The sequence below is a fragment of the Limanda limanda genome, chromosome 4 (assembly GCF_963576545.1).
Source record: "Limanda limanda chromosome 4, fLimLim1.1, whole genome shotgun sequence".
Lineage (NCBI taxonomy): Eukaryota > Metazoa > Chordata > Actinopteri > Pleuronectiformes > Pleuronectidae > Limanda > Limanda limanda.
In genome coordinates this window covers 11,479,783-11,497,496 of record NC_083639.1, presented here as the reverse complement: position 1 = coordinate 11,497,496, position 17,714 = coordinate 11,479,783, and the positions used below count along the sequence as shown (strand labels likewise).

Here is a 17,714-nt window from a genome sequence, read left to right as displayed (position 1 = left end):
AGCAAAAACACAAAAAAACACACACACACGCACGCACACACACACACACACACACACACACACACACACACACACACACACACAGACACACACACACACACACACACACAAACACACACAGTAATTATGTGCTTGAGTTGGCTTTTAATGCCAAGTGGAAACAACTTATAGGAAAAAGAGGTGTTCACTGCTGTGATCTAGCTGTTCATAGCATGGTTGGTCTTATAAATGAAAGGAGAGGGCAGAGACAGTTTAAACAGCATTTTCCTATTTCCTCGACAATTCCGCATTCACCAAATTAATTATAGTGTTTTAGACTTTAGATATATTATTACTATTAAACATGTTACTGTGCAATGGAACAGCTGGAAAGACACACCGGTAGAGTAGTTTGACACGTAATGACAAATATTTCACACATTGGGTCTCCCAGCATAAATATCAGTTTTGACCACACAGCAAAAACATTTTTTTGAACATCTGGATTCATCTGAAACCATTTTTCCCTACTGTCATCCATATTATAATAAAAGGCATATTAGAAGACATCACCCTCAGGACAAGATCCAAGAAATACATCTGGTAGAATTGTGAGACAGTTTGACATTTTTCTAAGTCTGTTTTGTTACTCACATGTCCATATGTACAGTGGAAAAATTGGTCACACATTCTCTTCTTCTGATGGCATCCCATCCTGGAGCAACAGACGGGGTCAAATCTACAGTGAAAATTAAAAAAAAGCATTTAAAATTGTTTAATCCTGCTGCTGGGATCCTATGCTAAAATAGTGTCCAGTATTCTAAATAAATTATTGTTTCAGACCCCTTAATAATAATACAAAATTAACCTTAAAATGATATATTGTTTTGGTTTTTCAATTTATCATCCAGGTAAGAATTAAAAATGAGAAGGAGTGTCTTGTCTCCATCTGACTTTGTGCTTCCATCTATACCAGATGTTTCTGGCTCCTCCCAGACAAGCTTAGTAAAACATTCCAGGCCACCTCTGGGAATCTGCTGGCTCCTCCACCCGCTGCCACTGAGCTCCAGTCAAGACTTCACAGGACCTGGAGAAAGACACTGAGCTGACACAGAAATGAGAGGACTCGTTGTCTTGGTTACTTTGGCCTGCTTTGCCAACGGTCAGCACCAAGCACTGATTGACTATTTGGAGCGGAGGCTGCTTGCTATTGAGGTAAGACCTCCCTTTACCTCCCTGCCGAGCCCTGCGCTCCCTGTGAGTCCCTCTGAGAGGAAACTCTGAGGGACAGGGCACCAGGCGATGGAATGCAGATGTGGGCAAATCCTGGGGAAAATGCTGGAAAATACAGATCTCTTACATGTGTATGGGGGATTATTATAGAGCTTCTTGTCTGGGATATGACACTGAGTTGAAAGTTTTGTATGTACTGTATACCGTGAATATTTGTAAATAAATGACAAACAACAATCGAGTGTGTGATATTTGCTAACAATGTTTGTACCATCTTCATCATGAAATTGAATTTATAAAAATGTTCAAGTAAAGATAATATATATATAATCATTTATTACCTTGGGATGAACACCTTGAGATGTATCATCTGGTCTTGGAGGGGGTCCCAATCATTTACTCCTTAGTGAGTCATTTGGTGGATAAGGAAATGAAAAATAGTTTTAAACAATAATGGAAATTACAGTTAATGATTTTGAAATAATAACTTGAAACCATTGACGTCTAATAATTTAACCAACAACACAAACTAAAAATCTGTCAGAAATAAAACAGACTAATGTGTATGAAAAACTCTTGGGTGAGAAATGCTCCGTTATCTTTCATTTCATGTCATGTCCTTCAGTCACAATAAATTCTCTCAAACTATTATGTATCCATATCTATTTACAGTCTCTGTAAAGTGGAGCCAGACTTTACTGATCACCTGCAGCGAAACTTGTTTCTGTTCTCTCCTCCAGCGAGGTCAGAGGTCAGGGTGTGCTGCAGAGCGGCGCCCACACAGAGCACTGGAAGGAGGTTTAGCTAAAAGACATGTGAGCAGGGAGGATACTTGCCACGTGTAGTTTGAACCTGGTTGTTTGAAGGATCACTTTCCTACTTATTATGTCCCAATCTATTCATTAAGGCTGAGCCGAAACATCAAATTATGGCCTTCTCTGTGTTTCCAGGAATACATGTACTGTTCCTGTAAAACAAAAATATCCAATTGTCTACAGGAGGGAGTGACTTTTGTGCCTCTGTTCTGATTCAGATTAAACTAATCCCCCTCTGTGAACAGGACCGGATCTCTCTGTGGCACGAACAGACCACCCGTTATGCCTCGGAGCTGCGGGAGCTGAAGCAGCAGATGGTTTCCCAGCTGGAAAACTTGGATAAAGAGAAAGAGGCGCTGAGAATGAATCTGGACGGTGTTGGCACCAGGGTGGACCGGGTGGAGCGAGAGCTGGACTACCTGGAGACGCAGAACGGGGCTCAGCCCTGTGTGGATGTTGACGACAAGTTGATAGAGCAGCAGGTGACTCTGGTGCAGGAGAAGCAGAAGGCCAAATATTTTAAACTCTCAGGTGAGATACAGTATAATGCTCCTAAACTGCACTTACAGTTTATTTTCAGTTTGAACTCTGCTTTTTGCTGATGACCGGTAAAATACTTATTTTGAGACTACAGTGTGATAATAATCTGACAGCACTTGAAGACTCTAATTGACCCTAGTTGTGAATGTGAGTGTGAATGGTTGCTTGTCTCTGTACGTTGGCCCAGTGATACGCTGGTGTCCAGGATGCAACACATCTCATTCCCAATGTCAGCTGGGTTTGGCTCTGACACTCAAAGGATAAACTGTATAGATAATGGAAGGATGAATGTTTTTTTTAACCTTTTTGCCAAACATCTTTTGAGAACATTCATATCTAACTTTGTATATGAAACTGGAACCAGCAGCTGATTGGTGTGGCTTACTTACCTGATTTTGTCCAAAGGAAACAAAATCCACCTGCCAGCACCTCTAAAGCTGAGTGATAAGTATTTCTTCCCAAGTGTGAAAATGGCTGGCTGTAGTTCACTATTTATCTATTTATTTTATTGAATGCAGTGGACCTCTTGAAAATCAGATTTCCATGTTTTCTTAAATTCAGAGCTATTCCCTTAAAGTTATGCAAATTAGGAATGCAAATTTTATTAAAATGTCAAAGACCCCTCACATAGGACCTCTCCTTCTCTTGAACTCAGACTGCAGTGACATGATCTCCAGTATAAAAGCCATGAAGATCTTAAAGCGAGTTGGAGGACCAAAGGGCATGTGGAGTAAAGACACCAGCAGGGGCTCTGGGAAGGTCTACATCTTTAATGGGACGGATGGAGACACCATCCACGAGTTTTCCTCTGCGCAAGACTTCACCCGCTCCCTGGGCCTGTCTCTGTCCAAGAGCCTGAAGCTGCCGTCGGCCTGGAGGGGAACAGGACACGTCATCTACAACAACCACGCCTATTATGTAAATCAGGTTGACGATGTAATGGTGGTTAAATATGACCTGAAGACCAACTCTGTGATGGACAGCGCTGTGTTTCCAGTCCAGGACCATGTCCCTGTGTACAGCCTGACCCCTGAGACAGTGATGGACCTGGCTGTGGATGAGGAAGGCCTGTGGGCCATTTACGCCACGCGGCAGAATGAGCAGCACATCTCTCTGGCTAAAATGGACGCCAGCTCGCTGGACATCGAGCAGACGTGGGACACAAACTGCCCGAGAGAGAACGCTGAGTCGGCGTTTGTCATCTGTGGTACCCTCTATGTGGTGTACAACACCAAGGAGGCCGGCCGCTCACGTGTGCAGTGCGTGTTTGACGTCAATGGCATGGTGAGCAACGAAGAGGCGCCACTGGTTTACTTTCCCAAACGCTATGGATCTCACTCCAGCCTGAAGTACAACCCACAGGAGCAGCTGCTGTACGCCTGGGATGACGGCTACCAGATCCTGTACAAGCTGGTCATGAAAAAGAAACTAGAAATATGAACTGATTAATCATCAAAATCATCCTCCCAAAACTCCCACTAACACATCCACCACTGCATTCACTCCACACACTGCAAGGACATGCAGGCGTTATGCAAAGTTTAGTTCCTTGCAAAATCATATATAACTCATATAACTGGCAAACATTTTATAATGTGTGTTGTAGAATTTCAAATTTTTGAATTAGTTTATTGTAGGGCAGCCATTAGGCTCCATATCATATACTATTGAATCAAACATCATAGAAAAAAATTATATAAAATGATTTAAAATATGATTTGATGCTAATGTTCACTATGATGCAACAACTAGACAAAGTTTCAAGTGTGTCATTTCATTTTCCCACTATGAGGAAACTAGAATGGCGTTCAGTAGACTGCATACCTCCAAAAGTCAAACAGCCAAATTTCCCAAACTTACAGATTTCATAAATGTGCCTGATTTTCCATCAAGATCACTGAATTTTCCGTAGGAAAATGTTGAATCTTGCAATGCCAAAAAGACGTTTTTTAAAATATCTTCATCTGGAAATTTAAGGGGTTCTTACCTGAGCCATTCCGCATTACTCTCCCAAGTTTCAAGGAAATCGGTTCAACAGTTTTTTGTAATATTGCTAATGAACTAACCAACACACAAAATGGACAGAGGTGAAAACATGGCCTCCTTGGTGGAGATAATACTCTCTAACAGTAAGAAAAATACATTTCAAAAATCTGAAACATTCCAACATGGTTGTTTATATATAGCCTGCAATGTTTGAGGTAAACGTGAATGCAAAGTTAAGAAAATGCTAAATTACTGTTATGTTCTTTTATGTTTTGAAAAAGTTTTAGATTGTATAGAAATTTGTACTTTTGTATGTTCAGGTTTGAATTTAAGACTGAGGGCCGAACACTGCAGGATCTGAGACAAAGAATAGTCTCACAGGTTTCATGTAAGATCCTGAATCAAAGACTGAGACTGAATGTGGGAACAGAGTGACTGTTCACAGAGTCTAACAGGCTGCTGAGCACTTTTCCAGAGTTTCAGAGGTTTAGGCTGAGTCAAGGGCTGGCCGGTGTCCAACCTGTAAGTCTGGTAATGAGAGCTGGCTGAGCGTGGCAGGAAAGGAAGTCAGGTCAAAAAAAGAAAACACACACAGTGGTCATTATTCAGGCAGAAAGGCAGGTAAGAAAACCTACAAAAAGAATAAAAAACTAGAACAGAATTCAGTAGTGTGCATACCTCCACTAACAGGGCCCTTAAGTTGCTTTCAGACCTGAACTGAAGTCCAGACGTTTCCCTAAAAATGTCCAGGGGTTGTATGTGAAAACACAAATGTCCAAGTCAGTTGCTGAACTTTACCTGCCAGCCCCCTGATAAAATGTCTAGAAAAATGCACAGCGAGCGATTTCTAACACATTTCTAACATGTGACGGATGCAAAAGTGACAAAAACCCAAACAATACAAATGTATCTGGATGAAAATGAGGTGGCACAGAAGTAGAAGATGCAGACAGAGAAGTAAACTTGGAAAGACAGTGAGATTCGAGAGCTTATGGTGATAAGGGCCGACGCCAATGTTGATGTGCTGTAAACAAAAACAGCGGAATCTACATCAACAATCTTTCTTCTGCCTCCTGCCTGCTCTACCCAGAGGTCACGCCTCACCTGAATGTTCCAGGTTTTTTGTGAACATGAAGAAATGGGGTCAAACAAATCCTGGATCTGCACCTTCAGTGGAATCTGCTCCAGACGTTTTTAGTGCCATCCCTAGCCTATACCCCGCCCTTCTACCAAGTTTTAATAATATCAGCTCAGCAGGTTTTAATCCTTACAAAAAACGCAAACTTCCAAAATCCTCACCAGTTCTTTATCAGAGGGAAAGTGTCTCATGGTCGGCCAAATCTTATTTCTAATCACGGTACTGTACTGCTGTTGGTGGGTCAACTTGAATAGGTTTACTCTACTTGAACTCTGGTGTTGTTCTAAAGACCCTTTTCCTCTTCTGATGCAAACTTTGCTCAAATAAAGATCACACCATACTTTTAAACCTTTTCATACGGTACACCTGACCTGTCAGTATGACTTCACTGTCAAAATCTGTCCATCTTATGCTTTACACATAAATGCACAAACGCTCTAATTTCTCATCTCCATGCGCTTCAGATTCATTGGAGGTCAGTTTTTTTTATCCCTGCTGGTCATGTTCAACTGTTCACGCCAAGTTTTACATTCATAGACCTCATAAAGCGTCAAAGACAAAGGTAACAGCAGTTGTGGTGTCCATAATAAGTCAGTCTAAATAAAGGCTTCAGTGTAGTTTAACTAGTCATAATATATCATTCATTATATTCAATAGGAGGCCAAGCTTAGAGCATTTAGAGCATTAATTCAATTTAATTACTTCTAGTTATTGGATCAATGAAGTTTAATACCAACAACTATCATCATCAAATATGGTGTAACTTGAATAACGTCCACAACAAAGCTGTCAATGCAAGTACAAACCGCTAGCTGGCTAGCACTAATATATTTACTCTCTTTATGTGTATTTTTCCTACAAGCCAATCATGTGTTTCTTGTGGTATTAATTTTTTACTAAATGAAATCACCCAAATAAGAAGAGCGCCATCATATTATTTCAACAATTAATTTATATCTCAGTATAAAATATATTTCTTACTGTTGCTTACTAACATGCTTTTTATCCCACACTTTATGGTTCTTCTAGTTACTGTTCTTTAGTAGAATAAATGGTAAACTACACATGTTAACTCTTGGACTCTGTATTTTTCTACAAACAGATACAAACGTATTAAAGCCACTATGTAGGATTTTAACGTTTTAGACTTTAGCCTATTTACACTGTTGTTAAAATGCCTTTTTTCACCCTGCTTCCTGGAAAGTGAATCTCTGTATTGTTTGACATGATGTCAAAATATGTCGTGACAAATAAAGGCGCATTCCTGTTCAAAGATATGTTGGACTGCTTATATTTAATATCTAACACAACTGGTTGACTCCAGTAAGTTCTTGAATGGAAAGGATTGCTGTGTTTTGTGCTTCTTTCTTTAAGCTTGTTGACAGAACCTCAAGGGTCTTGTTTTGTGCGTCTGTATGTGTACACAATAACTTAATAATGTGTAGATGGATTTTCACTAAACTAGGTAGGAATATCAATTGTATAGGTATCTCCAGATGATTCTTTTTTGGGGCTGATTTGTCAATGGTAAAGGTCAACAAATATATATATATGTATATATATATATATATATATATATATATATATATGTACATTCCACATATGGTCCAAAACCAAAACATTTCAAATAAAGATCTACAAATAATGGATAAAATGTAAAACTTGTACTGAGCAGATAATTAATCCTCAAATATATATATATATGTTCAGCTTGTTTAGATCCAAACATTATTCATTATTTGCTACAAATTACATCATGATATAATCTGCACTACAATATGCTACTTAAAAAATATTGTCTGTCTGGGGTATATACAGTGTGCACACACATATATCAACCCTCCAATGTTTTTCATTCCAGTTCTTTTCCCTATGAAAACACTCAGAAATAATCATATGCAAAGCTGAAACAGATTTCATAACTCAACTAACTACTCTGCCTCTCCCTCATGAACCTCGCCCTTTTATGGCTCATCCTTTTCAAATCGGCCACCACCCATTTTCCCTGGCTGGGTTGGTGGAAAGACTGGTTGGGCGGGGAATAATCAGTCTAACTATAACCAAAGGATACAGTCCATAATCAGACATCAAAATAAAACCGTGTGCGTAACATTCTTCCCCAATCCATGTGACAACAACTGCACCATCATGTTTGATTTGTATTGACATTAGCTCAACATGAAGGATGAAACTCGGCCCAGACCGCCACTGCAGTTCGCTCTCATCCACTCTCCAAATGACTGATACACAGACAGGGCCCCAAAAACTCAATGGACTTTTAACAGTCCAACAGCCCAGTGCTGTGCTGGCCCACATTGTCCCTCTATGTATAAAACATTATAACAATACGTTTTTACAGCCTGTTTTCAGCTGCTGTATCAGCGTGTGTATATTCGGGTATTGAAATCATCTGATTCAAGTCTAAATGTCAATGTCTAAATATTTTAAAAGAAATTAATAACACATTTGTTTTGCATGTTTTCCTCATGCAGGTTCATTATTTAATTTGTACAATTTTGTCTTAGTTAAAATGTACTTCTGTCGTACTGTCAATGCATATGCCATGTTTTTAATTTGACTTGAACACATTAACCTTACGCAAGTGAACAGTTAATTGAGTATTTCCACTACGGGATCTTTAAACTCTAACCAGATTAACATAAGCATTAATCAAGTTTCCTTAATGTGTGATGGAATGTTGACCTGGGCCAAAGACTAATGAGGTGTAGCAGTAATATGATTTAATCGGGCAAGACAGTATTTGTCTGACAAATTATTTGGCTTAACTGTTTCACTTGACTCCAGAATGAAAGAAAACACGATTATAAGACTAAAATTACCAACAGACTACAGATATTTCAAATGAACCGTCTGCAGTGGAACTCAAGACCAACATCACCAGTAAAAGTTATTTGAACAAGTTTATTTTTTTTTAAACTGTGAATAAAAGCAGTTCAATCGGTTTTGATAAAATCTAGAGTAAGAAAAATGCAACCGCATATTAAATTCTGTAAAATCTGAATTACACCAGGAAACATGTGAACATCACAACTGTACTGTATGTACAAAGCTGAGGACTTCAGTTTGGTCAGCGAATAAACAGGAGCTTTTCTTTTTGTTTAACAACCAACAGTGCAGTTTTAAAAGTCACTTCAAGATACTCTGGACCCAATTTCTGAATCAAACTGTAAGAACCATCACCCTTAAGGAACAGAGTTATAGTCTTGTGTCCAACTAAACATCAGCTGACGAGTTCTGCTGTGGGACAACTTGTGCCGACCCATCATCATCTGTTATTTGCACTATCCCACAAATGTATGAAATAACATTTACTTCTAACTATTTGGCTATTTGAACGTAGAGATCCTAAAGCCAAAATACAGATTTTTTGGGAAACTTAATGGGACTAGAGTGCGTCTGCCATACCATCCTAATCCCAAATAACATTAACATCAACAAAATGGCCGCTGCACATAATGTGCAAACTTATGATATTGAAAATTACAGCTAAACATTTATAACTATTACAACATCATGGCGGAAAAGAACGGAACAACATTGAGGACATCTATGCTATGAAAAGCTTTTGGGTTTTTATCAAATACTCATTAAAGGATCAAACGCATCCTATAGTGTCCACTGTTCCTGAAAGAAGACTGAGGTCCTGAAAGGAGGCTGAGGTCCTGAAAGGAGGCTGAGGTCCTGAAAGGAGGCTGAGGTGTGAGGCTCGCACACGTCTGGCAGAGAAACGGCCTGATATTTAGCTGGACTCAGAGTCTCAGATGAGGAACTGGCATGGTGACGTCACGGAAAAATCGATGTACAAGGGCGTTTTTTGCAGATAACCTTTTGTTTGGATCGTAATTCAGCATCTCCTGCAAAGAGAAAAACAACAAGGACACGTTAGGTCAAATAATACACCCAAAGACTCCATATGATTGTTAAATGATTGTACTCTGTAAAATGCCTTGAGATAATGTATGTTATGATTTGGTGCTTTGACAAATAAAAATGAATTCCGTGTTCTTACTCCCAGCAGTTCTCTTCCATCCTCATCAAGAAGAGGAACCACTTTGGATAAATCCTGTCTGGCCCACTTTGGGAAAGATGGTTTGTAGTCGGGCATCGATGTGACTCCGGGCCAGACCGTCTCATCGGGTGTGCCCAAGGTGCGGAAGATTCTGAATAACTGATCGATCTCCGAGTCGCCGGGGAACAAGGCCCTTCTGGTGATCTGTTTGAGAATGGACAGTGAGGCCAGACTGTTGGTGAGATGTGGATATATTGTGCATCATGTGTTGGCTTCATTTATTGAAATACAGAGAAGAACACATTACCATTTCAGCAAAGATGCAGCCTAGACTCCAGATGTCAACAGCTGTGGAATAGTATTTGCATCCGAGGAGAATTTCTGGTGCTCTGTACCAAAGTGTTACCACCTGAAAAATATCAAGTGTCAAGTGGAAAAAATCTAAATATCCGCAGACATGGGCCGTGAAAGAAAAAATGTAATTTTCCTGGCTTCAGTAGAGCCTCGAGTTCACAGAGACCTACTTTGCTTCTGAAATGTGTTTGTGCAGATAAAGAACAGTAGCTATACAACTTACCTCGTGGGTGTAAGTGCGAACAGGTACTCCGAAGGCTCTCGCAAGGCCAAAGTCAGCGAGCTTGATCTCCCCCAGAGCATTGATGAGGAGGTTCTGTGGCTTCAGGTCTCGATGCAGAACTCTATGAGAGTGGCAGAAGGCCAGGCCCTGCAGCAGCTGGAAGAGGTAACTCTAACAAACGCAAGAAATGCAAACCCAGGTGAGTCACCTCAGACATCCTACTGATTTAAATTTATTCTTGCTTTCTTAAACCAAAATCGGTCTGTTTGGCAGAAGTAGCCGATGTTTACCTTCACTAGGGGCAGTGGGATGCCATTGACAGAGGAAGAGTCCATGAACTTCTTTAAGTCCTGATTAAGGAACTCAAAAACCAGGTAGAGCTTGTTCTCTGTGTGGATGACGTCTCGCAGTCTGTAACACATCAACATACAGGCTGGACTTCCATCGGACACAAACATACATGGATATAAAAAACCTAGTAAGAAGCTGAAGTTGTAATATGAAGCACTTACTTGACAATATTTGGGTGACTGAGCTCTTTGAGAAGTGAAATCTCTCGGATGGCTGTGCTTGGTACACCCTCTGTTTCCCTGAATGAAACACACGTTACATGAGAAGGTTAGCTTATTGTTGCATGGTTGCTAATCACAGGTTCTGATGTTATTTGAGCTGTTTTGTCATTTATTGTCAATTTTTACTATACTTTTTTTTCTTTTATTCTATATTTTCTGTATCATAAAAGTTGGGGCAGACAGTGAATATATTCTCACAAAACGTATATACATTCTATAAATACATCAGTGCACCATCACTGACAGGGAGCTACCAAACCAGGAAAGGCCTGATAAGCATGTCACTGATTTCACTTCCTGTGGTCTGACACAAAGGTTATAAAGAGGTGGACACAGCGACTCTCTGATGCCACCTGCTGAAGCATGGGATGCCTTTACTTCTTCACAGAGCAGACATTCAGAATAGAAAAGGACCAACATACAGATTGCATGTTTGTTTTTGAAACCCTACACTAAATCAACAATCATCAGTTCATGTAAATCATATTCAGTGGTTCTCATCTAAACCTTCTCATATTTAAGACCCTGTGACCTCATGATAAAACAACTGCTATTTCTAGGGCTGGGCGATATGTCCAAATATAATTATCACAATAAATGTCATGTTATTATTATTATTTTACATATTAAATTATGTGTTTAACTCACTACTGTTTGTACAATACACAAGCATTTTATTGCCATAATGATTAGTATTGTTTTATTGCCCAGCACCAAATATTTGTAACTTTGGCTCCAACTTAAAAACATGTTTTAATTATGTATTTTTGTTTTACAAATTTGTTTTGTAAATCATTAAGACCGCTAACCGACAACAATGTATGTTGAAATTTTTTAATTTATTGGTTGTTTTCATTATGTGGATCATGTTTAAATGACATAACATTTTATTTGAATACTGAAGAATTTGTGTTTTATGTTGTTACTGTGGGAGAATGTATTGCTTTGTTTTCAAAACCCAAAACAGCTGATGAATATCTTTCATATCATCAACATCAAAGGAACCATATTGCCGTTGATGTTACATTGTTGATACTAGAACTCTGATAACAAAAGAATACGAAACTCTTAACATTTGCATTTCTTTGTATATTTGTGTGTAATAAACCAAACTCCTGGCTCCTGTATCACTGTCTCCTGTGCACTGCACTTGAGGAGAAGAGGCTGTTAGCTGCCAGATGTGTGGAAGTTAGCAAACAGCTCAAACATGAAAGCAACAAGCGGTGCTGGGGAAACTTACGTGTCCAGCCTGATCTTCTTCAGAGCCACGGTTTCCCCGGTGACTTTGTTCTTGGCTTTGTACACCACTCCATACGTGCCCTCTCCGATCTTCTCCACCTTCTGGAACGTGTCCATGTCCGGGGTGACTTGGTTCAGCCGGGTAGCAGCACGGTTCTCTTTGTGCGGGAGCTAGCAGCCGCTCGGTGGCTAACGGGGAGACGACCGTTGAGGAGCAGCGTGAGCACCGACCGGACCGACATGCACCGAGCCGCTGCCTGGGGCTGCTGGGCGGGCTCCGGACTCACCGACAGCCCGGGGACGGAGCTCCGGGTCGGGGTAAACCTGCTCGGGTCAGACTGAGACCACTACCCGGGGTATGGAGGTTCATTAGCCTGGTTGTAGCATATGTCAGGGTGGGGATTAGCACGGCTGCTCCATGCAAAACACCGAACCACAGTAACGTTTCCCGCGTTAGCCCGGGGAGCGCTTGTTCTCCTTCTCAACAGGCACCGTCTACCGAGGACGGGCGGGGTCCCAGGGTTTTTGTAATCTCCCCCCCACCAGCGTCCTCTGAGAGAAGAGTTTTGTTTCCAAGTGACAACCTACAGTCTATCGTTACAACACATGGGGATTGAATGGGTTTTAAGCACCGTCAGCTGTGTTTCCACCCCTGTGTTCATGTCGATGGCTGCAAGTCGGGAGAGGGAGCAGACTAATGTCGGAATGAGCAGCTTATACAAAACAAGCAGCCCTCACAAGTCATATGGTCAGACGACGATGACGTGTTACGTACTCAACGTCGTTTCTTTTATTATTGACATGACAAAAAGACAAAGACTATACAATGATCTTCTTCCAGGCTTTAACACAAAGATGTGAATTGTACAAGTGTCTTTATTTTAACTATATTCTGGAACATAGTCTGAAGTGTGTTTAATCAATGACAAAGATATGTAATCATATGTAAATGAGAAGTCTGATCATTTTTGTCCTAAACGATTTTTGTCAATACCAACAAATAAAGCTGTTTTATAAAATTAAGTTTTCACAAAAGGCAGCACCAACAGTATTTTTTATGTAATGTTGTAATGACAATCAATCTGAAGGGATCTACTATAAAATGCAACATGTTTGTGTCACTCATGTTTACACTGTGTGTATTGTTTCTATACCATTCATATTTAAATATATATGTTTAAATATATACATTGTTTGAATTCATTTTATATTGTATGTTTACTTACTATTACTCCGCTGATATTTTTTGTGCCTCTTTTTTGACTCTGCTCTTTACTGCTGTAACATTGCAAATGTCCCTGTTGTGGGACTAATAAAGGATTATCTTATCTAAATTTATCTTGTCTTGAAAAAACAATAAACAGGTGATGAACATGTCTTGAGCAATATTATGTAGAAATAAATAACAATGAACTAACACAAGCAACACTGTATAAAACAAATACAAAAATATCAACTTCTAATAGTTAAAAAAAAGAGTAAATGATAATTTACTGCAGAAAATTGGGCCTACATCAGTTCACTACTGGATAGGGTGAAGAAGAAGGACAACAGCACCCTCTAGTGAACGGCAATGTAACAGTTGTATGTAAAATCACTTGTGTCGAAGTGAGGTTTCGAATATTCTTCTGTCATGTCTCCAGTGCGTAAACTAAAAATGTGGACTCATTCCATATTCATAGACTTAAAAAGGAATAAACAGAACTTTTAAATTTTTTTTAGAACCTATTACACACCTGTTCACCTCCAGAGAATGTTCCCTGACACCTCTAACCTTTCTTATAAATGTAAAATACATACAGGTACATTTATTCACTTGTTTTGGTCATGCGACCGTATCCAGACTTTCTGGAAGGGGGTACACTCTGTAATTCAGGAGGTCACGGGTAAAATATTTTTGCTGACTTCTTCTTTCTGTCTCCTCAGTCATACCCTAGACAATCTCTTTGATGCGGACACTAATTCTTTGTTGATAATTCTTTTATTTTTGGCTAAAAAATGTATTTTGCTGAGGTGGTCAACTCCTCAGGTCCCTACAGTCGACATGTAGATATCACAGATGACATCCTGCTGATTGTGTATGTATGTATGTTTGTGTATACATGGATGTATATGTGTATGTCTGTTACATATATATATGTATATATATATGTGCAAGGATATATATTGCAGTGCTCATTGTTAGTTTGGGGTGGGACTTTTTGTTGTTGTTTTGTTTGTTTTGTTGTCTGTTTTGTTTTTCTAATGTTTGTTCTATAAAACGGTTAAAAACCAATAAAAAGAATATTAAATTATTGGGGCCCAATAAAGCTCCTGGTTCCCCATTTTGGGCAACATGCAACAAAGGTGCCCAGCAGGAGTCCAGCCGGTGGCCTAGTAGTTAAATGACGCAGCCGACGCCTCAATCATATAAATCATCTTGTCGCAGGGGGTTGTGAGTAAGCATTTAGGAATGGTCCAGTTAATGATGTAAAATATGGATCAGGCTTTGTCCTAAAGCATTCGAATATTCGTCATCTGTTAGTCTCCAGACATGGAAGCATTCATACAGATACTGCACATGACCACCGCCCAGAGGCCTTCCTCCACCCGGCATTTCTAAGTAAAGTGAATTCTTTGTCTACCTCGAAAGAAATTACTTCTTGTTGAGAAATAAGAATGAGATAAAATGCTACTGTAGCTAAATGTTGGTTTCTAATGTAGCGTTTTCAATTTGTCTGTCAAAGGGTCGCCTGTCAATATCTTTTCTGGCTACAAATACAAATCTAACAGACTTTGTTACTCACAGATTTGGAATAATCTGCGTGGACTTTGTTAATTTGGCCACAGCCAGCCTTACACCACAAATGTGTCCAAATGAAAGTAGTGAACATTTTCTGTTGTCCCAGTTCTGAGTGTTGCGTTTGTGATAATGAGGAGATCAAATGAAGGAATTAGGATCACTGGCAAAAATGAGTGAAGTTTGTTTAAACCTTGTGAATATATTGAGTGGCTGTATTCATGAACTGATTTGACTGTCTGGTCTGAACTTTAGCTGGAGTTTTACGAACCAGATGATGTTATTGATCAGACTTTTGATCAATTACGAAACACAAGCATCAATTTGCGGCGTTAGTGTTAGAAAAGAGAAAGCTTGTGTGAGCATGTATGACTGTCGGGGAGGCCAGGAAGGGGATTTGTGGTATTTACATAACTTAAAATTAACTGGGGCTGATCATTGCTTTGCCTTTTTAATTCATTTATTGTCGTTTTTCCCTCCTTTGTTAAATATTTTTTTCTTATTTGAATTTAAATAACTTGCCTCATAATAAAAAAAATCTCTAAATCTGTATACTGTAGAAATATATCCAAGAAAATCTGAGGAAAGTGAGGAGTCGTAAAGTTAGGGTCAGATTTTCCCTCTGTGTGACGTACAGCTCTTCAAATTTCAAGAAATTCACTGAACAGCTCAAACGTTGCCATTAATCTGTTATACAGTGGAGACTAATGAAGAGAGAAGGTAACGGCTGACTGTTTGTGGTATGTTAAGTCAGGTGCTCTGTGGGAAGGATTTATTTCCTCCTGAACCGTGCTGTTAGCACATGAGGGGTCACATGTAGTGCAGTCTGAACAGTCTCTCGGGCATGGGGCAACATCACTGGGAAAACCACCAATCATGTGTGTGAAGAGCTAAATACAGTCAAATAGAAATACTTAATTAGCTCTTTCTATACAACTTTATACACATTTTCAAGGTGTTCTTTTAATTTAGCAAATAAGCTGTATTTATACAGTATATTATCTAGTCTTATCAACTTCTAAAAGCGCTGTACAGTACAAGTTACATTCACGCACACATTCATTCAGTGCTTCTGCATGCTGAAGTGCATTGAACCACCTACCCTCTGGTTAGAGGACAACCCACTCTACCACGTGAGCCTGATGCTGTCGTTGCCATGAAGAAAAATAGGAAACAAACACGGAGAAGTGAGATGAATAGATCAAATAAATAGTCAGATTAAATATTAAACAGTATACATGGAGAAGCAGAGAATAATAAAAGCAGTTATGAAACAATAATTTATGTTTTTACTAATTTTTTATAACCTCATGTTTTGCCAATTCATAACAACATGGCATTTTCCACCAGAATTATTTTGATAAGGCACATTTTTTTTATTTAGAGTACATCAATGTATGGGTATAGTATTGATGTGAACTTCTATTCGTATGCTCTAATACAGAATAAACCTCTGCTTTATTATACAGTAACTGATCAGTGGTTTACCTACTAGTTTTACATAGGAAACCTAAATGCTACTTTTATAGTTTCCGGTTTTGATGCACATGATAAATCTCAGACCATCAGAATAACATTAATAATTCATTTTTGATGTATCAATCAGATCTTGTTTCAGGTTTTATTGACGTTATTTGTCTAAGTTACTTGAAGATAATGCCCAGATGAGACTCATCCCTGCTGATAGAACCCAGTCTAAATAAGAGGGAAAAAACAGTTAAAATGGATGCTTAAAGTGTTTATGTCCAATTCTGGGATAATTTCAGTGCAAAAACTTAAAATCTTCATCACCTCTTCCTCTTGTCTTCCTCAGAATGAAGCTGTGGGACGCGTCTCATGAAGGGAGGGTGTGTCTGCTTTGCTGCGAGCACAGATTCTTGGAGCTGCGGCAGCCTGAAGGTGGACAGCAGGATGCAGAGGAATGGCTGAGTGAATAAAAGGAGGCCATTGATTTGCCAACTGCACTCTCATCTTGTGACGCCCGTGCTCACATAGCTGTGAGGTCAAACGTCAAACACAGGCATGACTCAAAGTACGCACACAGTTCTCACCACTCTCCATCCCAAAGCAGACATCACAAACGGTATTAGAATTTACCCTGGGTAGAAAGCATTTGTAAATTTCCAATAATCTATCCTATACTTGATGGATGTTTAGAGGATATTTATCTCAGCAATACGGCCATATTTTCATAGTTGTTTTTCTGTCAGGATTATGCAAAAAGACTGTAGGGATTTTCTAAATACCTGGTGGAAGGGTTGGGTCTGGGCCATAACAGAACCCATTCGATTTTGGTGCAGGTCTGGACAAAGGGGTGTGTCCAGGAAGTTCTTCTCACTTTGTCTAAGGGACTATTAGTCTGTGCAATTCGGTGCACATTGATTGTATTGATGAGGGCTTTTAGGCCATTAGTTCCATTCACGTCTTATTTTGTGTTAGTTACATGCTCTTTATCCTTTTTTTTCTGAACTGTAGCTCTGCCCGAGCACCTTGATGGAGATCCTGTAGCCTGTTTACTCTGTAAGCATAAGAATCAGAAAACATCTATGGAATTTGGCTTAAAAGTACAAAGCTCTGACGACATACTTTAGTTCTCGTAAGAATTTAAAAATTTTAACAGATTTAAAAGATAATAACAATCAAGTCAAAAGCTATGAATTAAACCGTTTGTTTTGTTCACTCACAATAACAGTTTAACAAAACAGCTCTTACATCTGCTCTTAAAAGGGGGAGGTGCCAGTTTACAGACTCACAATGATGTCAGAGGTGAGAAGAGATTTTATGGTAATTCGGGTCCGAGGCCTTCTTAAAGAGAGTGAGGAGATA

The 17,714-nt window shown here is 39.4% G+C and overlaps 2 protein-coding genes across 2 annotated transcripts; one reads left to right on the top strand and one right to left on the bottom strand.

Annotated features, from left to right (window-relative positions):
* The first annotated feature begins 955 nt into the window (after positions 1-955).
* Positions 956-4,007, top strand: olfml3b (olfactomedin-like 3b). Its single transcript, XM_061070630.1, is given in 5 exon segments — positions 956-976; positions 978-1,037; positions 1,039-1,194; positions 2,273-2,558; positions 3,223-4,007. Coding segments are annotated over 5 exon segments (1,308 nt in total).
* A 4,649-nt stretch (positions 4,008-8,656) lies between these two features.
* cdk2 (cyclin dependent kinase 2) lies at positions 8,657-12,444 on the bottom strand. Its single transcript, XM_061069683.1, has 7 exons — positions 12,111-12,444; positions 10,811-10,888; positions 10,589-10,709; positions 10,299-10,469; positions 10,029-10,130; positions 9,722-9,925; positions 8,657-9,566 (listed from the first exon to the last, which is right to left on the bottom strand). Exons 1-7 carry the CDS (start codon positions 12,224-12,226, stop codon positions 9,462-9,464), a joined length of 897 nt encoding a protein of 298 aa, XP_060925666.1. The 5' UTR covers positions 12,227-12,444; the 3' UTR covers positions 8,657-9,461.
* Between the last annotated feature and the right edge of the window lie 5,270 nt (positions 12,445-17,714).

Coding starts and splice junctions, on each gene's coding strand:
- cdk2 (XM_061069683.1), bottom strand. CDS start 12,226: ATGGACACGTTCCAGAAGGTGGAGAAGATCGGAGAGGGCACGTATGGA. Junction 10,470..10,588: donor TCCCACTGCCCCTAGTGAAG/GTAAACATCGGC, acceptor TGCGTTTGTTAG/AGTTACCTCTTCCAGCTGCT. Junction 10,131..10,298: donor TTCGCACTTACACCCACGAG/GTAAGTTGTATA, acceptor GATATTTTTCAG/GTGGTAACACTTTGGTACAG.